This window comes from Lampris incognitus, chromosome 1 (assembly GCF_029633865.1).
Source record: "Lampris incognitus isolate fLamInc1 chromosome 1, fLamInc1.hap2, whole genome shotgun sequence".
NCBI lineage: Eukaryota > Metazoa > Chordata > Actinopteri > Lampriformes > Lampridae > Lampris > Lampris incognitus.
The window spans coordinates 92,917,250-92,942,287 of record NC_079211.1 but is presented as its reverse complement, the minus strand read 5'-3'; the positions used below and the strand labels follow the sequence as shown (position 1 = coordinate 92,942,287).

Genomic DNA, 25,038 nt, shown 5'->3' with positions numbered 1-25,038 from the left:
TCCTCCCCCACTCGATGTGGGTAATGTGCTGATTTCCAGGCATCATTATGGTAGTCTTTCGAACATTTTTTTTGTAGTAGTAGTTGTGCAAAACTCTTGTTTTTTCTGGAGATACGTTTTTGTTCATTTCCACTCATACGAACTGAGTTAAATATATGCGTGGTGAGCTGAATCACTAACACGACTGTGCACGTGAACAGTGCGTGCAAAGTTAGTGCCAGTGTCTGTTCCTCTCGCGAGCAGGGGCTGATTTGCATCAGTGCACTTGAACTGACGGGGATTGCACACTTGCCCTGTCGTGGGACATTCTTTTGCAATTCACTGGGTCGCTCCCACAACATATGAAACGTGCCACCGTACGTAGTCCTACCAGTGTCTCGGGTTTAAATTATAGTAAAGACCTCTAGTTTATTTTATTTCACTGAGTGCACTAATTTTGGGAATTGCTGGCTGAGGTTTTAAAATAATAAATAATATACAAGGGGTCAGTGTTTAAAGCATTTAAAAGTTAAGAGAGTTAACATGTATTGTTTTTTTTTCTTTGGAAGTGATTTGAGTTAACTATAGATCAATTCAGTATCTTGTATAGGTAAAACCTCTGTAATTTCAAAAGCCATGGGATTATTGTCTGTGAATGTTCTCATTCATCCAGGTCATGGTTATCCAAAGGAACTGAAACGAGTGCAACTGGACTTGGTATATATCCGTGAACACGTTTCGCCTCTCATCCAAGAGGCTTCATCAGTTCGTGCCTTTCTGACTAGACCAAGCTAGTCTGACTGGCTGGTGATGAAGTTCAGATATTTATCCTCTTTGGAGTCGTTATCAGAGTTATTGATGTCCATGGCTCTTGGTGTTCCAATGTTTAGCAACGCCCGTCGTTATCAGAGGTATTGATATGCGATTGTGATCCGATGTTAAGCAGCGACGGTCGTTGGGGGTGTTAGTTTCGACTTCGTTAGTGCTCCATTCAGTGGTCATGAGTCGTTGGAGCCGTTAGTGGCCGACTGTTGTTCTTGGAGGCTAGGCTTCTTGAGTCTCCTGGGTAGGGATGAAAGGACGACATTGTAAGTGGGAGATAGGTGATGTCGCAGACCTCCTCCTCTGTTGAGGGATGGTTTTTCCAGTTTCGCATAGATGGCTTCCTTCACTCTATCTTCCCTGTCCAAAATGTGTACGTTGCTGTCCTCGAAGGAGTGTGTCTTCTCCTTTAGGTGTAGATAAACTGCTGAGTCTTGTCCTGTGGAGTTTGGCCCAACACAGAAGGCCAAACTCCAGCCTGTCAGACTAGCTTGGTCTAGTCAGAAAGGCATAAACTGATAAAGCCTCTTGGTCGGCTGCCACTGGAACCACCACTTCAGCCTCCTGGTCCGGGAACAGTGGCAGCTGGTGCCCCATCTGGCACTCGAACGGCGACATGCCGGTTGAGGAGGACTGTAAGGTGTTGTGCACATACTCCACCCACAGCAGTTGCGAGCTCCAGGAGGACGGGTTGGAAGCAATCAGACAGCGAAGCATCGTCTCCAGATCCTGGTTCCCACTCTCCATCTACCCATTGGACTGAGGGTGGAAGCCTGAAGAGAGGCTGGCAGTGGCCCTGAGGAGGGAGCAGGCGGCCTTCCAAAAACGTGAGATGAATTGAGGACCACGACCCGACACCACATCACGAGGAAGGCCATGCACGCGGAACACGTGCTCGATCATCAAGGCTGCGTTCTCCCGAGCAGACGGTAGCTTGACCAGAGCAACCGCGCCGCCTTGGAAAACCAATCCACGATGACCAGGATGACCGACTTCCCCTCGGATTGAGGGAGGCTGGTGACGAAGTTCACCGACAGGTGCGACCAGGGCAAACGTGGGAAAGGCAACGGGCAGAGCAGGTCGGGCGGACGCTGGCGTTGGAACTTCTGCTGGGCATAGGTGACGCATGCGGAGGAAACATCCCTCCCCATGGTTGGCCACCAAAACCTGCGGCCGAGGAACTCCAGAGTCATCCTCTCCCCTGGATGGCCCACGAGGCAAGACGAATGCCCCCATTCCAAGACCTGTGGCTGCACTGCAGGGGGCACATACAGACGGTCCTGCGGGCTCCTCCATAATGCACTGATCCAGGCGTAGCGTGGACCTCACGAATGAACAGGTGGTGCTGCAGCAGCCTCTTCAGGACCCTGCTGGACGTGCTCTTAATGGGTCTGGGAAAACACAAGAATATCGTCAAGATATACATACACAAACCTGTCCAGTATGTCCCGCAGGACATCGTTGATGAGTGCCTGGAAGACGGCTGGGGTGTTCACCAAGCCGAAGGGCATCACCAGATACTCGCAGTGGCCCGTGAGAGTGATAAATGCCGTCTTCCACTCGTCCCCCTCTCGGATCCGGATCAGGTTGTAGGCACTTCGCAGGTCGTGGGGGATCAGTGCATTATGCAGCCACTACCTCGGTCTCTATCCCCCACAGGACCAGTGCGATGATGCTCGGGCTCTGCGGTAAGACAATAAAAAGTCAAACCGGTTAAAGAAAATAACCCACCTGGCTTGCCGGGAGTTCAACCGTTTGGCACCGCGGATGTAGGACAGGTTTTTGTGGTCGGCCCAAACCACAAACGGATGCCTCGAGCCCTCCAACCAGTGCCGCCATTGTTTCAGAGCCTCCACTACTGCCAGCAGCTCCCGGTCCCCAATGTCATAATTTCTCTCTGTGGGGTTGAGACTCCGGGAGAAAAAGGCACACGGATGCAGCTTACCATCCGCGGGCACCCGTTGGGACAGAACGGCCCCAATGCCCACCTTCGACGCATCTACCTCCACAACGAAGTGCAGCGCCGGGTTAGCATGGACGGTGACGGGGCTAGATTTTCATTCACCTTCATTAAACCAGGTTAGTCCCATTGAGATTAAAATCTCTTTTACATGAGAGACCTGGCCAATAATGGCAGCAGTACACCAGTTTCAGCACACATTCACGGAATAGCTCAAATTGTTGTCTTCCGGATGTGAAGCACTGTTTGAGCCGGGCGAAGACCCGGTCCGCCTGGGGGGTCCAGCAAAACAGGGAGGAGCTCTTCTTGGTGGTGTCGTTTATCGGGACCGCGATGGTGCTGAAGCCCCGGATAAACCTGCGATAGAAGTTGGCAAAGCCCATGAATTGCTTTACCTGCCTCACCGACTTGGCCTGGGGCCACTCTGACACAGCTCGCACCTTCTCTGGATCCATTGACATGCCGGAGGGGGACAGAATGAACAGGTGGTGCTGCAGCAGCCTCTTCAGGACCCTGCTGGACGTGCTCTTAATGGGTCTGGGAAAACACAAGAATATCGTCAAGATATACATACACAAACCTGTCCAGTATGTCCCGCAGGACATCGTTGATGAGCGCCTGGAAGACGGCTGGGGTGTTCGCCAAGCCGAAGGGCATCACCAGATACTCGCAGTGGCCCGTGAGAGTGATAAATGCCGTCTTCCACTCGTCCCCCTCTCGGATCCGGATCAGGTTGTAGGCACTTCGCAGGTCGGTTTTGGTGAAGATGGTGGCCCCTCGGAGGTGTTCAAAAGCGGTGGCCAGCAGAGGGAGAGGGTACCGATTCTTGATGGTAATGGCATTCAGGGGCCGGTAATCTATACAGGGGCGAAGTGTGCCATCCTTCTCCCCCACGAAGAAGAATCCAGCAGCTGCTGGGGAAGTCGATGGCCGGATAAATCCCATCTCCAAGGCCTCCTTAACATACTGCTCCATGGCAGCAGTCTCTGGAGCCGAGAGGGAGTACAGGCGTCCCCGGGGAGGGCTGGTGCCGGCACGGAGCTCAATAGCGCAGTCATAGGAGCGGTGTGGAGGACGGACGGTTGCCCGCTTTTTACTGAACACATCCCGGAGGTCAGCATACTCAGGGGGAACATTGGCTAGGTCAGCGAGCTTGGTCTCCACTGCACGCCGGGGTGTCTCCCGAGGATCCTTGAGGCAGGAAAACTGGCAGAGAGCCCCCCCCCCTCCAGCAGTCAAATCCAGCTGTGGGTTGTGTAAGGCCAGCCAAGCATACCACAGATCTAGAGGATAGGCGGGTGAGTCGACGAGGTGCAGGGAGATGTCCTCCCGATGACTCCACTCCGGGACCAATGTGATGGTACAAAGCCGGACCTTTCCAGACCCCAGAGGGCGGCCATCGAGGGCTGTCACGTTAATGGCCTCCCCTCCAAGTGTCGGGTAGGGACGCCCCACTCCTGGGCCATGTCTAGCAGGTTCCCGGCGGCACCGGAGTCAACAAAGGCGCTGACTGATGTGCCTGAGAGCCCCATGAAACAGTGGCGGACCACAACATACAGGGCTGGGGAGAAGGAGGTATGGAGACTCGACCCGTCAGAATCTCCCCAGCTACTGGCGGGTCTTGTCTTTTGCTGGGGCCTTGGGACAGTGGGCGACGAAGTGGCCAGCCTCTCCACAGTACAAACAGCATCCTTCCCTCTGCCGGCGGACGCGCTCCGCCCTTGATAGACCGGCCCTGCCAATCTGCATGAACTCCTCTACTCTCACTCAGCGGAGGGGAGGCGGCTGCAGGCGCCGAAAAGCAGACAGTGGGCTGAGTGACGTAGGCACTGAGCTGAGATCCATGGGTGCCCCGAACCCTCTTCTCTCTCCGCCGCTCCCGGATGCGATAGTCCACTCAGATGGCGAGTTTAATTAGCTCCTCCAGGTCATCCTGCTGCTCCCTGGTGGCCAGCTCATCTTTAATGTCCTCCGACAGTCCATGCTGATAAACAGTGAGGAGGGAAGCAGTGTTCCATCTGCTGTCTACTGCCAGTATGCGGAACATGACGGTGTAGTCCGCTACGGTCTCCCTTCCCTGTCGCAGGGCATATAGTTGCTTGGCTGCCTCCTGCCCCGTCACATGGTGGTCAAAAACTCGGCGCAGCTCCTCCACAAAGGTTCGGTAGGACTGGCAGGCGGGCGCACACTGCTTCCATAAAGCAGTGGCCCATACCAGGGAAAGGCCAGACAGGAGCAGTATAATAAACGAGACCTTAGCCGTCTCATTTACCAACTTGGAGGGCTGAGCCCCAATGGCTAGCTCACATTGGACCAGGAACTGGTGGCAGGTCTCGGGGTTCCCAGAACACCAGTGTCAGCAACACCAGTGTCAGCACTGGTGTTGCTGTCTGGGCAGGCTATAGATGCTGGAAAGCGGTGGTGAGGCTGGGGATGGCGGGCATCATCTACTGCCGTTGAGCCTGGACCTGCTGCAGCTGGGAGTGATCCGCTGTCCACTGCTGAAGCATGGGGCGGATCTCTCCAACAAAACTGGAGATAGAGCGGACGCTCCCCTTCAGCGACCGCAGCTCGGTGTGCTCTTCACCCAGAGCTGCACCTTGGGTGGTAACGGCGACGCGCAACTGGTCTAACTCTGCTGGGTCCATGTCTGGTCTTGCTGTAACGCAGTGTGTTTGGACCCAATTGCAGAGAAGAGGCAGAGGCAGAGGCAATTCGTAAAGTACGAAGTCACTTTACTGGGCTTCAGCAAAAACACACAATGACAAAAAAACACTGCCAAACAGGGCAGGCAATAAAGCTAACTCGAATAAACATAAAATAGCAAAACACTCTCTCACACAGAGGCAGATGAGGGTTCAGGAGACACGGGCTTCCGCAGACCAACGTGAAGCTTTTCCAAGACTCGCCCGGTAATGTCTGCAAAACACCCAGTCAAATAGTCCCCAGCACAGGTGCACACCATCACAGGCCAATCAAGGAGACTGGGCGCAGGTGAACCAAAGCACCAATCAAGAGATTAGAGAGCCCAGATCACAGACCATGACAGGTGCACCTAATCACAGGCCAACCAGTACGCAGGTGCCACTCATACTGGCTGATTGCAGGCCCATTGGGAAATGTCACTTGTTAGCTGCTGATCCTCTGGCCAGTGATTGTGTCACCCAATTATTTTGTGTTTGAATTCTATGGGTCAGGTTGTTTATCTAAAACATACACCTTGTTGGGTTTTTGAAGATATATTCCTGTCACACTTTTATGTCCTGGAAGACAATTAGACACACAGTAGTGTCCCTAGTCATTCCAGGTGGAGGCACCGCGCTAAGCATCATTGAGCGTAACACTGTCCTCTCAGAGTAGAAGGGGCATTGAAAGGGGGTTACATAGATTTCAACCCAAAGAATTTACTCCGCGACCCTGAGAGCAGGATAAGCGGTTCGGATAATAGATGGACTTTAGTTTTTATCCACTACACTACTTGTGTGGTTGGTAAATTGGTGATCAGTACTAGTATTACATATTGTGCAACGTTCAGTAGGCTACTAGTGAATGATAATGAGCAATGATATCAGGGACACTTTATGTAAGCGGTCAGCTTCGTAGCTGCAGAAATGTGTGCATTGCATTTCTGATGGTCGCCGAATTTTTCCAGCGCCTTCTTCCAATTTCCAAACCCTACCGTTCGAAATGTTTCTTCTTTGTTGTGGCCATCAATGCTAAATGCGCGGCATGAGTAACAGAATGCCCGATCAGCGGCGGGGTTGTACTCAAGCACGGGTAGGGGACAGACCATTCTTTCCGAAAGCTTCTCCCTCCTGTTGCTGGGAATAACAGAATACGTTGGTAGGGGGCGTTCTCCACGAAATTCAAGTAGTTTCCCACACCAAGAATAGGATCTCGAGTTTCAGGTTGTAACACCATGGCATTGCCTGCCTGCTCCTCGCTGCTGAAGCTGTGGAGGCTGCATCTCTGCATTGCCCACTGTAATAAACTTATAAACTAGCTTTGGTTTATTATAAGAATGACTAGCGAGAGTTCAGTATTTTACAATTAAAGGATGGGTTTATTCTCCGTACTTAGGCTCCACAACAACATCGGTACCCGTGTGTAATGTACTGCCTGCTTTTCGGCACCTCCCACTGACAGTAGCAACTGTCGTAAAACACATCATAAAATTCATATCTATGACATCTCCCCCTTTTAGATACCGCCATTATCCATATCCACGTAACACTCGATGATTAATATAAACAACAACACCCTCTTGTGGCCTAAGAGTAACCGAAGAGAGAAAGTAAATGTTTACCAACCATTATGTCTCTCAACAAACATGCATAACCAACCATGTCATGCTTTTTTTTCCCCCCCACACTAAACCACCGTGACATGTCTCGTATCACCAAACATGTATAACAGCCAATGTCATACTTTTTTTTAAGGACAAAAAAAAACAAAACAAACATGACAGTCCTGTTTTCCCTCTCTTTTTTTTTTCAAACTCAAGTTTCTGACTAAACCTTCCCTTCACAGGTCAAGTCTTTGGACAGGTTTAACAAGCCTACCAGACCTGGTTTGTGACAGTCTATCCGTGTTCACTTTTGGGCTCGCCTGAATGTCTGGTGGGTCATTTCTGGGGTTTGTGTTGGCCTCCACTGGGGACCCTGCAACGGGCACCGCTCGGAGATTGCGATGGTTTCGCCTGTACAGAGCTCCTTGCTCTGTCTCGATGATGTGCGACCTCTGTATAGAGCTCTCACCTGCCACTACTGCCAGTGTGGCCCAGGCTTTTTGATGGTCCAGCCTTGTGAGGACATGGTCTCCTCGATCTAGTGGTGTGAGCTTTTTCATGCCGTGACGCTTGTTGTGGTAAAAGGCCTGTTTACTCTTCTCCGCAGCATCTCTGATGTAATGTCGGCTCGGCCACTTTGGTCGCAGATTCTTGGGAAGGATGGGCAGGGTCGTTCTGATTTTCCGCCCCATCAGGGGTTCGGCCGGACTGACACCAGTGTTGCTGTGTGGAGAGTATCTGTAGATCATGAGAGCCAGGAGAGGATATTTTTTCAAACCTCTCACACGCCCGCAGGCACTCCTTTTCTATTTGAGCGTACCTCATTTCAGCATCGCTCAGTCGCCTTGAACAGTACACCACCGGTCTCCAGTCCTCACCATGGAGCTGCAACAGGACGCCACCCATCCCATAGCTGCTTGCATCGGCTGAGACTACTGTGCTTTTGTTTACATCATAGAACACCAAGGTAGGTGATGTTGTGAGGAGCTCTTTGATTCGTTCAAAGGCTGTCTGCTGCGCTGGACCCCACATCCACACTGAGTGGGACTTTAGCAGTTCGTACAGTGGCTGGCCCACTGTAACTAGATCGGTAATGTATTTCCCCAGGTAATGTATGATGCCGAGCACCCTCTTCAGCTGTTGGACATTTTCAGGCGGGTTGAGGTTGTTGACTGCAGACACTTTGGCCGGGTCGGGTCACACGCCGTCGTTATTGATCACCTGACCCAGGAAGTGTAGCTCCCTCTTTCTCAGCACACACTTCTCTGGGTTCCGTTTTAGACCTGCAGACTCTAGTCGCTCCATGACTTTCTGCAGCCGTTCATTGTGCTCTCTCATGTCGCTGCCATGGACGATGATGTCGTCCATATACACGGCAACTCCCTGCAGCCCCTCCATTGTCTTTCTTTGAAAGATCTCAGGGGCACTGGTGATCCCAAATGGAAGACGTTTAAAACAATACGTTCCATACGGTGTAATAAAAGTGGTCAACCTCTGGCTGTCTTTGTCCAGTGGGATCTGCCAGAACCCCGAGGCTGCGTCTAATGATGAGAAGACTGGTGCTGTTGAGCTGAGCAATCATCTCCTCTGATGTCGGCAGTATGAACCTCTCTCTCTTGACAGCTTTGTTAAGTTTCTTTAAGTCGACACAGGTGCGTGCTTTACCTGACTTTTTTGGGACTGGCACCATCGGGGCGCACCACTCTGTGGGTTCAGTCACAGCCTCAATGATGTCGTTGGCTTACATCCGTTCCAACTCTTCTTTCACAGCACCCAGGAGGGGTATGGGGACATGGCGTGCAGCGCAGACTGCATAGGGCTGGGCATTTTCCTGCAGCACTATTTTTACAGGCTGTGTTTTAAGTAGACCAAACTCCTGTTCACTGCTGCTGATTTCATACACTGTCTTTACTAGCCCCATTGCTAAAGATACAGGCCTGCTCAGTAGGTTATTCACACTCGCCCCTCTAATAACGTAGAGCCTGAAGGTGTATGGTTTGCCTTTGTAGCTGGTCCGAGTTATAAACTGCTCTAAACAGTCCAAACCGCCCCCTGGACCACTCAGTACTTTCTTTGGCATCTGTAGGACTTTCTTGGGCTCGAGTGTTTTTTTACACCGCTTCACTCATGATGCTACAATCAGCTCCTGTGTCAGTTTTAAATTATATGGGCACACTACTGATGTTCAATGTAACTGTCGATTCATCATCATTGTGAGGTGTGCTACTAACTAAACCCAGATAATAGTGTCCATCATGTTCCTCACCCTCAGTCACTTCACTCACCAGCCTGCTTGTACATACCCTCTCCCAGTGTCCACTTTTCCCACATTTGTTGCAAGTAGACTTCCTTGCTGGGCACTTATCCTCCTGGCTCCAGATGTTTGAACAGAGATGCTTCATTTGCCTCTGATGAGCCATAATTCTTGTCTAGCCGTTGCCATAAACGCTGAAGACCCGCTTCTGGATTATTCACGTGGACAGCTCTAATCCTCAGGGTGTGTTGAAGAGACTCTCCGCCAAGCCACTTGGTAAGTAAATCAAGCTCATCTCTGCCCCATTGTCAAAAACCTTTAACCCTGCCATCAGGAGATCACGACGTGCAAGGTAGGCAGCAAGAGCTGATATTTCAGTCTGTCTGGGCAGTGATCAACTTTGAAAGTGGGCATTGTCTTTTCTGACGTGGTTAGGTGGATTAGGTGGGGAATGGTTAGGCTGCCACCTGGTTGAGAGTCTTTACAACACCGATGTGTGTACACGGCGACTGGGTGCAGCACACTCTGATCCAGGTTGTGAGTGTCGCCATGGCCAGACTGTCATTCCATGTGATCCTTTCTCTCTTCGTTTATATCATGGGTAGAAGTGGGTATTTACATATTCTTCAGTGTACCTGATCGAAGCAGGCGTTGCCACAGGGATGCCCGCACTGGCCAGCTCAATAGGATCAGGTGGGTCTTCAGTCGCAGCCTCCAGGACTCTAGCTGCGGCAAGCGTCGCTTCAGCCTCACCCTCCTGTTTCAGAACATTTAGTGTTGCCTCAGTGCGTGCCTTCTCAACCTCCAGGTCTATTTGGCATTTGGCATACTGAGCTCTGGCGTGGGCAGCTTTGGCGTTTGCTTGTGCTGCAGCCTGTTCCTCAGTTGAGCTGCTTGATTGGCGTGAAGCAGATGATAACAGGTAAGTCAAAGATGAAATGGTAAAATAATTCTGCTACGTGTGCGGCTAACATCTAATGACATTCTAGATTATGGTAAGTTAGCAATCAGTTAGCTCATGCTATCCGAACGTGTACATGCAGTATAAAAGGATGAAACTCGATTCATTTATCTAAATAAAGCTAGAATATACACTACCGTTCAAAAGTTTGGGATCACATTGAAATGTCCATATTTTTGAAGGAAAAGCACTGTACTTTTCAATGAAGATAACTTTAAACTAGTCTTAACTTTAAAGAAATACACTCTATACATTGCTAATGTGGTAAATGACTATTCTAGCTGCAAATGTCTGGTTTTTGGTGCAATATCTACATAGGTGTATAGAGGCCCATTTCAAGCAACTATCACTCCAGTGTTCTAATGGTACAATGTGTTTGCTCATTGGCTCAGAAGGCTAATTGATGATTAGAAAACCCTTGTGCAATCATGTTCACACATCTGAAAACAGGTTAGCTCGTTACAGAAGCTACAAAACTGACCTTCCTTTGAGCAGATTGAGTTTCTGGAGCATCACATTTGTGGGGTCAATTAAACGCTCAAAATGGCCAGAAAAAGAGAACTTTCATCTGAAACTCGACAGTCTATTCTTGTTCTTAGAAATGAAGGCTATTCCATGCGAGAAATTGCTAAGAAATTGAAGATTTCCTACACCGGTGTGTACTACTCCCTTCAGAGGACAGCACAAACAGGCTCTAACCAGAGTAGAAAAAGAAGTGGGAGGCCGCGTTGCACAACTGAGCAAGAAGATAAGTACATTAGAGTCTCTAGTTTGAGAAACAGACGCCTCACAGGTCCCCCACTGGCATCTTCATTAAATAGTACCCGCAAAACACCAGTGTCAACATCTACAGTGAAGAGGCGGCTGCGGGATTCTGGGCTTCAGGGCAGAGTGGCAAAGAAAAAGCCATATCTGAGACTGACCAATAAAAGAAAAAGATTAAGATGGGCAAAAGAACACAGACATTGGACAGAGGAAGACTGGAAAAAAGTGTTGTGGACGGATGAATCCAAGTTTGAGGTGTTTGGATCACAAAGAAGAACGTTTGTGAGACGCAGAACAAATGAAAAGATGCTGGAAGAATGCCTGACGCCATCCGTTAAGCATGGTGGAGGTAATGTGATGGTCTGGGGTTGCTTTGGTGCTGGTAAGGTGGGAGATTTGTACAGGGTAAAAGGGATTCTGAATAAGGAAGGCTATCACTCCATTTTGCAACGCCATGCCATACCCAGTGGACAGCGCTTGATTGGAGCCAATTTCATCCTACAACAGGACAATGACCCTAAACACACCTCCAAATTGTGCAAGAACTATTTAGAGCAGAAGCAGGCAGCTGGTATTCTATTGGTAATGGAGTGGCCAGCGCAGTCACCAGATCTGAACCCCATTGAGCTGTTGTGGGAGCAGCTTGACCGTATGGTACGCAAGAAGTGCCCATCCAACCAATCCAACTTGTGGGAGCTGCTTCTGGAAGCGTGGGGTGCAATTTCTCCAGATTACCTCAACAAATTAACAGCTAGAATGCCAAAGGTCTGCAATGCTGTAATTGCTGCAAATGGAGGATTCTTTGACGAAAGCAAAGTTTGATGTAAAAAAAATCTTATTTCAAATACAAATCATTATTTCTAACCTTGTCAATGTCTTGACTCTATTTTCTATTCATTTCACAACATATGGTGGTGAATAAGTGTGGCTTTTCATGGAAAACACAAAATTGTTTGGGTGATCCCAAACTTTTGAACGGTAGTGTATAATAAAACTTCATTATCTAGCAGTGAACTTACAGATTATCCTGTCAAGGGCAGTACACGAAGGAAAAGACAAAAGCAAGTAACACTATCTGTCCACTCTGTATGCTCGAACTAAAATGGCTACCATAACACAACTTACTTGTAATGTACGTTTTACTACCACTAGGTGGGAGTATTGACCACAGAACTGGGAGTAATCTCGGCTTCCTGACACCAGTAGAGCATTAAAGCAAGCGTTTGCTAAATCTATTTTAACTCTATCATAAACGAACTAACAAATATGAAAATATGAGGGACAGAATAAACATTATTTTAATTATTCTTTGCCCCCCCCCTCCCTAATGTCGCCCATGCATTGCTTGGATGTGCTATACAACTGATCTCCACACATCAACACCTTACAGACTCTCAGATTGCTCTAGGGAAGTTTAAATCATAAACACTGAAATGAACTCACTGAGCAAAAGTAGGAATAAGCTGAGGGGGACCAGCCCAGCCTGCGAATCTTCACGGTCCCAACTGTCCTCCTTTGTGCATCCTGTGCATCATATGGCCTTGTCTAGGCCAAACGGGACAGCCCTAAGCTGCACAACAAACCATTTCTCCTTCAACTGCTACAAATCGGCAAGAAATGGGCCGAAAACGCAGGAAAAAAAATCATTGAAACGTCATGATGACAGCCAGTTGGTAGGCAACATGGCGCCCGTCAAGCAAGTGACAAGCTCTCAGCCAATCACAGCGCGTGTTGCAAAGATCAAAGGATGGTCAGACTCTCTATACACGGCACTGTCCTGATCGCTGCAGTAGCGCCTCCTCTGGTCGGTCGGGATAAAAGATAACATGTCCAGAGTGCATATGATAGGGGTAACCATTTCACGTTTACTGGTCCAAAGCAATTGGCATTATAGCATTAAATACTGCAATACCACTGTGTAAAATACTATTTACAACAACCACCATAAATCAGACAGACACTCACCGGTAAGGTTGTTACTTCGATAAATTAACAAACTTTAAATTAAATGAACAGAACTATTTGGGCCCACAAAGAGGGTGTATAACATTTGAGAGTATTTGCCATATAATGTTGCGTTTGAACTCAGAGGAACCACAATTGCCCGTGTTTGCGGGTGAGAAGCCGGATGTGGGTATGTGTCCTGGTCGTTGCACTAGCACCTCCTCTGGTCGGTCGGGGCGCCTGTTCAGTGGGTAGGGGGAGTAGCGTGATCCTCCCACGTGCTACGTCCCCCTGATGAAACCCCTCACTGTCAGGTGAAAAAAAGCGGCTGGCGACTCCACATGTATCCTCCGAAGGGCAGTCTCATGGCAGTTCGTGACATAGTCACGATATTGAATCTATTGATTCGTGTACATGGACACGAATATTTCTTCTTTTTTTCATAACACTCAGCACGACTTTCAAACTCGCTGAGGATCATGGGCAGGCTAACGCTAGTGAAACTGACCAAAACATGCTTGATTTCTCAGAATCCAAGGAGAAATAATGAAAACGGATGGGCGTAACAATAGCCTGTCATATTGTTGAGGCATCAAGGACACTTCCGTGTTTTTGTGTTGAGAAACGTTAAAGATGTCTTTAAAATCCACAGGTCAATATGCGACGGGTCCTAACCCTAGCCCGCCCACCGGACTGATAAAATTAAAATAAAGAAATAAAAACAAGGACAAAACGTCGTGGTTAACTGTTGAGTTATACAGCGTTTATAGTTAAAGTAAACCTATACAGCTTCTGTGCTCCCGAGTCCCGATTGACAGAAGAAAAAAAAAATCTGTTTCGTGCACACACAAAACAGACTTCCCACTGAAATACAGTTTGAAAGTCGTGCTGAGTATCACGAAAATTTTTAAAACTCGTGTCCATGTACACAAATCAATAGATTAAATGTCGTGACTATTCACGAACTGCCGTGAGACTGGGTTGCGGAGGAGGCGTGTGGTAGTCTGCAGCCCTCGCCAGATCAGCAGAGGGGGTGGAGCAGCGACCGGGACGGCTCGGAAGAGTGGTGTAATTGGCCGGATACAATTGGGGAGAAAGGGGGGGGGGTAAAATAATAATAGTAACAACAACAATAATAATAATAATAATAATGGATGGCTGGATGATAATAATAATAATGAAAAGGCAGCCACATACCTGCACTGGAACATCTGCAAAGAATTCAACATCAAACAAAAAAGAAAAATGGTACGAGCACGAGCCCCAAACAGTAACAGAAAAAGACATCACAATCTTATGGAACATGCCAGTACAGACAGATCGTGAGATGAAGGCCAACAGACCAGACATCATCATCAAGAACACAAAAGAAAAAAGCTGCCTACTCATCGATATGTCCATCCCGACTGAGAGGAGCACCTCAGTAAAAGTAACTGAAAAACTGTCCAAACATAAAGACCTTGAAATCCAGACTGAACGAATGTTGGGAATGAAAACCACAACAATGCCAGTAGTGATAGGACCCTGGGACTTGTAAAAACCACAACAATGCCAGTAGTGATAGGAGCCCTGGGACTTGTAAAAACCACAACAAGACCAGTAGTGATAGGAGCCCTGGGACTTGTAAAAACCACAACAATGCCAGTAGTGATAGGAGCCCTGGGACTTGTAAAAACCACAACAAGACCAGTAGTGATAGGAGCCCTGGAACTTGTAAAAAAAAGGGGGGGGGGAATACACCCAACGGATCCCAGGTAACATCAGAATACCAGAAGTACAGAAGATGGCAATACTTGGAACATCTCATATCCTAGGAAAGGCACTATCCATCACATAGACTTCTACCTCATTCTAACCCTAGGCCCAAGGAATGGACCCACCCGCTTATTATGTTGTATTATGGCATGAAGTTAAAGGACATTTGTATAATAATAATAATTTTATCTATATAGCATCGTTCATGCAGGAAATGCAGCTCAACGTGCTTAACATTAGAAAGAAGCAAATCAAAACAATTACAAGCAGAAAATAATCCAATAAAAAGTCAATTATAGAATGGGTCACTGGTGATGTGCTGACGGTCTTTTGAATCATTAATGCCCCGAACGTTTCAGCGATGATGCTGTGCTTTTGTTAAGTCATTGCTGTTTTAGTTCTTGTTTGCTTTTTGGTTTTGTTTTGTTTTTTTTGTACCTTTTCATTTGTATTAATGCTCCTTAAAGAAACTCCAAAGTCAATTTAAAGGTTCGTTGTAATCAATGAGAGAATGAAACATTAAAGCAAGAGTATATACGATGATTAAAGTAAATTATTACAATAGAATGAGGCCATACCGGATCGGTCGAGGTCCGGGTTAGCAACGGCCACCACTGGTGCTGTGTCCTTGCAGGGTTCCGCTGGAAACTGAACAACCCGCTGTGGTAACCCCTGAGAAACAGGGAACAAGCTGAAAGAAGAATGAGGTTAAAAAGAGAAATCGTGAGGTTAAAAGGATAAATTAAAAAGGAATAACGACAACCACAGTGGCAAAACCTCCCAATAAAATTACTGAAATTCAGCCAACAAGTCAAATTATTTTTACCAAAGAACAGAACGTGTAGAATAAAATACGTGCGTGTGTTTGTGTATGTTTGTTTTCCAGACTGGAGCAGCTTCACTCTCTATTCATCCATAAGAACTGTCTGTCTTACCTCCCTCACTGTCTGGTCAGCATCTCCACGTTAAAGGTCATCGTGGTCAGCGGCGACGAGCTGGTCTGCATCCCGACACGACTCTGCAGTAACCCAGACATCAAGTAACATCACAATACACACAACTACACAACAATGTGTGGCGGTGTTTTGTTTTTGTTTTTTTTGTTTTTTTTGGGGGGGGTTACAAACTGTGAGCATATTCTCTTTTTTTGGCATTCATTCTCTATGTAGTTGTTCATGTTTTACAAAAGGGTTTAACCTGAGCCAGACCATACAACAACGATAGCAATCATCACATTCATACAGGGTTCGTAGCATACAGCTATTTAAAACAATCAAACAAAAATATATATATAGTAACATGCATGGATAAGTAGACACGTTGGCCCCTTGGATAACGGGTCGGACCCTTTAGTCGACTGGTTAACGTTGTCGCTTGCGGTGTGTAAGCCACGGGTTCGCGTCCCGGATGCGGCGTCCCGAGTTGCCCCCTGAATTCGCTACAAGATATTTATATATATATCTATATATATAAAAACATATGTTACAGGTAATGTGAAAAAACGGTTAATGTGCAGATTACCCAACGGGCCGGTTAATGTGCACATTACCCGCCAGAACGGGTTATCTGCACATTAACCGGGTAGTCTGCACACCACCCGTTTGGATGGTTATTGTGGATGGAACGAACCTGCAACTCATCTTTTTACGATATTTAAATCAGCAATAGGCCTTTAGCCTAATGACTCATGAAGTGAGGCCATCTGAGGAATCACAAGTTGTGGTAAATGAAAGAACTGTCATAATAACCCATGTGTTCTGTGGACACCCACTGATACAGACACAGACAAGGTACTCCCAGATAGTGAGAAGAAAAAGGTTTAATAGAGGACGCTGGTCTTGCCGGTCTGAATGGTCTCACTGGCATGTGGAAATCCAAGATGGAGGCTGGGAGTTGGGGAGACACCAGGCAGGGCGAGGCTGGTCGAGCAGGGCAGGGTCAGGACGGCTGGAGACAGAGCCGGACTGGAATCTGGAGCTGATGGTCACAACACAGAAAGGGAGTACAAAGAGCACACGGATGCCACAGAGATACACGCAAACAAGGAGCCAATGCAAAGGTAAGCAGACGATCTGGCGACGAGTGGGAGAATGAACCAGGTTTTGTGGACCAGGAGAGTAGGTGGCTGATGAGGCTTGATGGAAGACAGGTGTGCAGGTGATTAGCTCCAGCCCAGCTCCCGGCCGACCTCCAGACAGACAGAAGGGGGAGGGACCAGCAGCACAGACAACAAGGAGGAAACACCAGGAACCGTGACAAGAACAGACGTTGGCGATATCATTCTGTCTTTAGATCAATGTTTTCCCCCACTTGTATAACGAGGCTATTAGCATCAAAGAACACAAAAATGAGCCCTCCTCCTCACTCTCTACCTGATCCCTGATATGAATGAGTAGCCTACAAATTTGACAAGGGTGAAAAGAAATATCAGTCTCGGCTGTCCCATCAGGCTGCTATAGCCTACTCTCACTGGAGACATGCGTCATTCAACCAATCCCAAATGGCACCACTCCGTGGACAGACTGGTAAATAACACTTTATGGAAGGGAGGTACTGGCGGGGGAAAATACTAAGACTAGATGATATGAAAACAGAAGGAAATCCGTTTTATAAGCCCAGTATGTAGGAGCGGAAGCAGCGAAAAAATATGTCAAAATGCACTTCCTGTCTGCCAATCAGGCAAGAAAAATGAATGAACAGGCGATACCTTTCAGATGCACTTTTACACAACCACCAAAAAAGACAAAAATGTGCCCGATCCCCTCCCTCACCTGGCTAATATAGCCTAGTAGCAGACTACCCGGTTAATGTGGATAATGTGGTTCGTTCTATCCACATTCACCGCCCAATTGGGTAGTGTGCCGACTACCCACTTAATGTGCAGATAACCCGTTCTGGCGGGTAATGTGCACATTAACCGCCATAGGTGGAGTTTGACATTCGAGCCAGGGGGGGCAAAAAAAAAAAATTGTAACAGCTGAGACCTGGCCTACCACCCTGGGAACACAGCACGAGCAGATAGGGACAAAACAAACATGTTAAATGTTTATTTTTAAAGCAGATTTGAAATTACATCGTAACAATTTAACAATTCGCCTTTATGAAATCCAATCGCGTCACGGCTGTCTTGGAACGCAATAGACACAAGGTGGCGGAATGCCCCTGTTTGTCACGTATCAGGAAAGAACCCAAAAGCAGACGGGACAACCAGGTAAGGGAAGAATCAAGTCTTTATTGAAGTAACCGATCTCAGGGGTAGAGCAGGAGTTGGCTCAGTGGCAGATAGGCAGGCAGGCAGAAGTCCATGAAAGGCGACGTTCCAGCCAAGACTGGTCCACAGTGAAGGCTTTTTAAGGGTGATGATCGCTTTGATGTCAAGGGAGAGCAGCTGACTGCTTTGATGTCAAGGGCGAGAGGCTGATGGCTTTGAAGTCAAGGGCGAGAGGCTGTGACGGGGGGGGGGGTCAGCAGGTGTCAAGGGCAATCGCTTTGATGTCAAGGGCGAGAGGCTGATTGCTTTGAAGTCAGGGGAGAGGGGCTGTGACAGTGGGGGGGGGGTGTCAGCAGGTGACGGGGCGATCGCTTTGATGTCAAGGGCGAGAGGCTGTGACAGTACCCCCCCCTCCGAGGGGCGCCACCGGGCGACCTACCAGACCCGTCAGGGTGCGTCCTGTGGAAGTCCCGGATGAGGTTCGCGTCCAGGACAAGGCGACAAGGGACCCAACACCTCTCCTCCGGGCCATATCCGTCCCAGTCCACGAGATACTGCAGACCGCGACCGCGGCGCCGAGAGTCCAGGAGACGATGAACGGTGTAAGCCGGATGGTCGTTGATCATACGAGGAGGTGGGGGCGGGGGGGCCGGAGGAACTAGAGGGCTGGTAGAGACAGGTTTGAGGCAGGACACATGGAAGGAAGGGTGAACCCGGAGAGTGCGGGGCAGCTTCAGACGGACAACAGAGGGGTTAATGACTTTGACAATGGGAAAAGGACCAATATACCTGGGGGACAGTTTCTTAGCGTCCGATTTCAAGGGTAGATCCTTGGTAGAGAGCCATACCTGGTCACCGGGGGAGTAGTCCGGAGCAGGGGTGTGATGACGATCCGCCAAGCGCTGGTAACGGCCGGAGGTCCTGAGCAGTGCGGCACGGGCTCGCCGCCAGGTCCAACGGCACCGACCGACATGGGCCTGGACAGACGGAACCGGAATGTCTACCTCTTGAGAAGGAAAAAGGGGGGGCTGATAGCCGTAAAGGCATTGAAAAGGGGACAACCCAGTAGCAGACGATGGCAGGGTGTTATGGGCATATTCTACCCAGGGAAGTTGTGAGGACCAAGAGGATGGGTTGGCAGACACCAGACAGCGGAGAACCGTCTCCAATGCCTGGTTGGCCCTCTCGGCCTGGCCGTTGATCTGAGGATGGAACCCCGATGACAGGCTGACGGTGGCACCAATGGCAGAGCAGAAAGCCTTCCAGACAGCAGAAGTGAACTGGGGGCCACAGTCAGACACGATATCACGGGGAAGACCGTGGACCCGGAAAACCTCCCTGACCAGCAGATCCGCAGTCTCTCGGGCCGAAGGCAGTCTAGACAAGGGCAAAAAGTGAACAAATTTACTGAAGCGATCAACAACAGTCAGTACAACGGTGTTACCGTCGGAGGCGGGCAGACCAGAGACGAAATCCAAGGACAGATGCGACCAGGGATGGTGTGGAACAGGCAGGGGGCGCAGCAGACCGGAACTGGCCCGAGTGGAGGGCTTATTCTGGGCACAAACAGGACAGGCAGAAACAAAAGACCCAGTATCCTCCGTCATGGAAGGCCACCAGAACCGCCTACGGAGGAAGGCTAGAGTACAGGTTACTCCAGGATGGCAGGTGAGTTTGGAAGAGTGAGCCCACTGCAACACACTAGATTTAACAGCATCTGGAACAAACAAGCGCCCAGGGGGACCGTTACCTGGGTCAGGCTGAGTCTGTTGTGCTTCCATGACCTCCCTTTCAATGTTCCAGGTGACAGCCGCAGCCACAACCACACAGGTAGAGGGAACAATGGTGTCAGGTTGGAGCTTGCGCTCAGACTCCTTCACATGCACACGAGACAGAGCATCGGGCTTGGCATTCCTGGAGCCAGGGCTTGACACCCGACAGGGGACAGACTGAGGCAGAGCAGACTGGAGGCATATGGCATGACAGACGGGACTCCAACTTGAAATTCTGGCCGATGACCAATCAATATGGGGACTATGCTTAACCGGCCAGGGATGACCAAGTATAATGGGAGCAAATGGAGAATTGATAACAAAAAAACGTAACTCCTCTTGATGGTTTCCCGACAACAGGAGGCGCACAGGCTCGGTCTTAGAGGTTATCCGGGCCAGGAGACGTCCATCCAGGGCATTAGCTTCAAGAGGCTGGTCCAGACTCACAGTGGCAAGACCTAACTGCTTCACAACACTTGCATCCAAAAAGCTTTCATCAGCTCCAGAGTCAATTAAAGCCAAAAGTCTAGTGGACTGACCTTTAAAACTGATGGTAGCTTGCAACTGGGTACGTGGACGAGGAGACAGAGGGCAGACAGTTGGGCTCACGAGGATCCTCCCCCTCCCTCGTGAGCCTGCTAGTTTGACGGATGGTGAGGGCAGGAGGCGAGAAAGTGACCAGGCTGACCACAATACAAGCAGCTGTTCTCGGTGATGCGGCGTTGACGCTCCTCCGGGTTGAGCCGGAAGCGGCCGAGTTGCATCGGCTCCGAAGCTGGGGAAGAGTCACGCCTCGGGCTTTCTTGGAGGATGGCAGCCTCAGTCGAGCGAGCTCGGCCCCCAGAGTTTGGAGGTGTGGCCCGTGGAAAGTTGTTGTGACCAGGAAAGCGGCGCGTCCTCTCTCTCCTCCGCTCCCGGAGACGGTTGTCCACATGAATGGCCAGGGTAACCAAATCCTCCAACCCTCCAGGCTCGGGGTAGGAAACCAATTCGTCCTTTATGGATTCGCTGAGACCGTTGAAAAAGCCGGCCTGGAGGGACTCGTTGTTCCATCTGCTCTCCGCTGATAGCGTACGGAACTCAACTGAGTAGTCAGCGACGCTGCGGGAACCCTGGCGGAGAGAGATCAGTCTTTTTGACGCATCCTATCCCCGCACGGGATGATCAAAAACCTGGCGAAAAGCAGTGGTGAACTCAGCGTAGGATGAGGAAGTGGAGGCCCGCATCTCCCACACCGCTGTAGCCCAATCCAGGGCGCTTCCCCGGAGAAGACCCATGATGTAAGCGACTTTGGCTCCATCCGTGGAATATGACTGGGGCTGCTGGTTAAACACAATCTCACACCGCATCAAAAAAGGGCGACAAAGTCCAAAATCTCCATCATACTTATCGGGCGGGGCAACCCATGGTTCCTTGGCCGAAGTTGATGGCACTGAGGGTGGCGGAGCTGGAGGGGCGGATCCCGGGCTAGCGGAGGCACTAAGTTGGGTCTGGATTCCGGATATCTTTGAGCTGAACCCACGGAGGGCGTCAGCCATCCACTGTAGCACCTGGATGTGCTGGCCGAGGACCGATTCCTGGTTGGCTACAGCCTGGCAGACCGTGGCCAGGTCTGTGGTGGAATGGTCTGCTGGGTCCATAGTGGCTGGAACGTACTGTCACGTATCAGGAAAGAACCCAAAAGCAGACGGGACAACCAGGTAAGGGAAGAATCAAGTCTATATTGAAGTAACCGATCTCAGGGGTAGAGCAGGAGTTGGCTCAGTGGCAGAAAGGCAGGCAGAAGTCCATGAAAGGCGACGTTCCAGCCAAGACTGGTCCACAGTGGAGGCTTTTTAAGGGTGATGATTGCTTTGATGTCAAGGGCGAGAGGCTGATGGCTTTGAAGTCAAGGGCGAGAGGCTGTGATGGGGGGGGGGGTCAGCAGGTGTCAAGGGCGATCGCTTCGATGTCAAGGGCGAGAGGCTGATTGCTTTTAAGTCAAGGGAGAGGGGCTGTGACGGGGGGGGGGGGTCAGCAGGTGTCAGGGGCGATAGCTTTGATGTCAAGGGCGAGAGGCTGTGACACTGTTGCGTTCTTATTGACAAAGTACCCGGAGATGACTTTATGTAAAATGAGCTTTTATTTATATCTCTCGGCTGTACATGTCCACCTGACTGTAAAAGGCATTGGAGAGCGCAGTTGTGGGTTTTGGCGCTTTAGCACCGAATATTGATATCCTTTCTGGGCGGGGTTACATCCGGTCCACAACATGTAAACAATAAGTAGTTCCGTATCAACAGTGAATGATAGAACATTTATCAATACACCACAGCCCCGACACTTAGAAATTAAACTAAATGCAGCAGCCCCAACGTAAATAAAGTCGTAAATCAAAGGGGCATCTCCAGGAATTAGGGAAGTGTTCGACTTAAGTGGAAAACGATCGTTTTGTACTTCCAAAACATTTTGAGGGGAATTGGGGCAGAGTAGGTTGCTTAGGACGGCCGTGTTTTTCTCCAAGATCATCTGTGTTACCTAGTTGGGCTAGTGCATCTGCGGGGTGACCGTCAGGACTGCTAGCAGTTGCTGCTAATCCAGAGCTGCTCCAAGTTTCCTCCACGTTCACAACAGTATCGTTTTGCCTATCGTCATCATCGGTTATTGATGTTGGTGTTGTATCCTTGTTAGATCCCGATGGCTGACTATTTGTGTCGTCTGGAGCTCGACGTTTTAAAATTATCCTTATGTCCATATTTTCGTGCCGACTAGATAACTACAACGTTATTACCCATGTATGCTAGCTGAGAATCACTGGTTCGATTTACGTTAGCGTACGTGTCACTCGTCACATGACCCAGAGCCCTGAACTTTTTTTTTTACTAAAGCAGTATATGAACTCAGCTGTATTACCAAGTACCATTTAGTTGTTTTGTGTTATTTAAAATATTGATAAAATATCTGGTCATGCCAAACGTAATTATTCCACTCTTTTTTGAAACAATGCAATTACCCGTTTCAGCCACCAGGGGGGCAGTGCTCCCCCTGCCCCCCCCCGCAAACTCCGCGCACGTTAACCGAGTAGTTTGCACATTCACCGTTTCTTCAAATTACCCGTAACCAGTGGAGTAAGATTCACTTGAACATTGGGGGGGACACATTTAGGGGGGGGGGTCAGGTGGTCCTCCCCCCGGAAATTTTGAGCATCACACAATTAATTTCCTGCATTCTGGTAAATTTGTATGCACCAATTTGCTCTTTTTCTACATCAATGTATTGTGGAAATGTCTTATTTATGTAAAAGAAAAACAACTTTCAGATAGGCTAGCCTATCGGATATCTTCTGTTACTTTCCTCTTGCTCATGTTGACTCTGTGAATGAAAGTAGTAGATGTATTTGAACTAATACAATACCCTTGGCACAAATTGGTTTGTAGATGTACCTATTATGTTATCTCATGTGCCCAAAATTATCAGTTCAAGTTCATTTAAGCTAACATAAACGTCTAGGGAATACTGTTAGCAAGCGCTAGCTAGTTAGTGCGTGAGGGGGTCTGAACTGATAAGCCCAAACACAAGTTATAAACTAGATAAGGCTATAATTCATCCGGAAATACGTAAGAAATTCTAACTCAGAAACCCCCAAAGTAAGAAAGGGTGGTGTACTGGGCTAGACAAGCAAGCTGCTTAGCTACGTTACTTACACTCGCTTACACCACCATTCATGCTCCGGTCTCCTGGTTGTCAGGAGCAACTACAAGGCAGCAACGAGGTCGGCAATCCCAGCGGCAAGGTTAACATGGTATGGTCCAAGCATAGGGGTGTAGGACATCGTTGGAAAATAAGTATGAATTACATTCTAAGTAGTTTGACTGTCTGTGTTGTTATTTTACCTTTTTTGGCAAGGGAGTTAACATTATCATTCATGATATATTTTTTGGGGGGGACAAATACACCTCTTCTAAATATTGAGGGGGACATGTCCCCCCTGACCCCCCCGCCCCCATAAATTACGCCTGTACCCGTAACATATTGTAGCTACAATATATATCAACACAGATATGGGGGGGGGGGATATGACGGTTTCGGAAAAAACGCTATATATATGTATATATTTAGAGCACATGGTATCAGACGGATTGGTACTCGGTATCGGCAGATACGTAAATTCAGGTATCGGGACGGAAAAAATGGTATCGGGACATCTACGCCTGCCCACTGCAAAGGTCAAGATAGTTACTCAACTGTGTCGCTGGCCTTCTAGTTGTGTCCTGCTTGCGACGCTTTCTGTATTCTGAGAATAACCCAGTACGCTCCTCCGCCTGCTTCTCCACATCTTGGGACTCGGGACTCTGGAGTGTTTCGTTAGGTGGCACCTCACGTAGAATCAGATCTGACTTACAAGTCTTGTGAGCATATTCTCTCCTTCAAACGGGTTATTCTCAAATTACGTCACATATCACGTGATGGCAACACACCCGCCATGTTGGAGAACAACGGCTCCAATCCGTAGGATACTGTGCTGCTTTCATTGCATGATGCTAAAAGTTTTCTAAACGGTCAGAGTGGACAGCATTTGTTTCAATGTTTGATTCATACAGAATGGAATAGCTATCGTCGTTCAATATTTTACGATGGTTAATTTCTGCGCTGTTTTTGTTTTTTTATCAATCAAGCTGACAGACAGCGGAAAAAGTCCTACTTTCACTTTCCAAAGATAATCAGCCATCAAGGAGAAGAAACTCAAAGGTTGTCAGAGGAAAGAAGAGGAAAATAGATATCGAGAATAAGTCGGGAAGATCTTACAGATGGAAAATTAGTATCATGCAGAAGTTAAGATACCTGCTTTTACAAAAGGGAAAAAGCAGCTTGGTCCTTTAGAAATTGAGGAAACAAGAAAAAGTATTGCATCTGTCTACATGTGGAGCGTGTCATTGGCCTGGTACGGAGAAAACTTACAATTTTACAAGGAATTTTACCAACAGACTACCTCAGTAATAAGGACGGTGCTGGTATGACAACAGTGGATAAAATTGCCTTGGTTTCTTATTCATTGATAAATATGTGTGACTCAGTAGTTCCTTCAGTGATATAACTTTTAAGTTATATATTGTAACGATCACGGATGAATAGGCTCGGTAGCCCTTGGTTAAAGGGTCAGATCCTTTAGTCGAGTGGTTAGCGATACGGGTTCGCGTCCCGGCTGCGGCGGTTCCTGCGGTTGCCCCCCGAATTCGCTACATTGGTGTCAGGAGTGGGATGCGCGCGGACGCGCTTCCCGAAGGAGGGGGAGGTAGTGTAACGTGCATGGATAAGTAGACACGTTAGCTCATGGCTAACAGGTCGGA

The 25,038-nt window shown here is 48.6% G+C and overlaps 1 protein-coding gene across 1 annotated transcript in view; it reads left to right on the top strand.

Annotated features, from left to right (window-relative positions):
* lrrc2 (leucine rich repeat containing 2) overlaps positions 1–25,038 on the top strand; it is an 89,860-nt gene that overhangs the window by 39,778 nt on the left and 25,044 nt on the right. Inside the window, exon 8 of the mRNA XM_056294194.1 lies at positions 15,615–15,767. Coding sequence (XP_056150169.1) covers positions 15,615–15,767 — 153 coding nt within the window. The remainder of the gene's footprint in view (positions 1–15,614; positions 15,768–25,038) is intronic.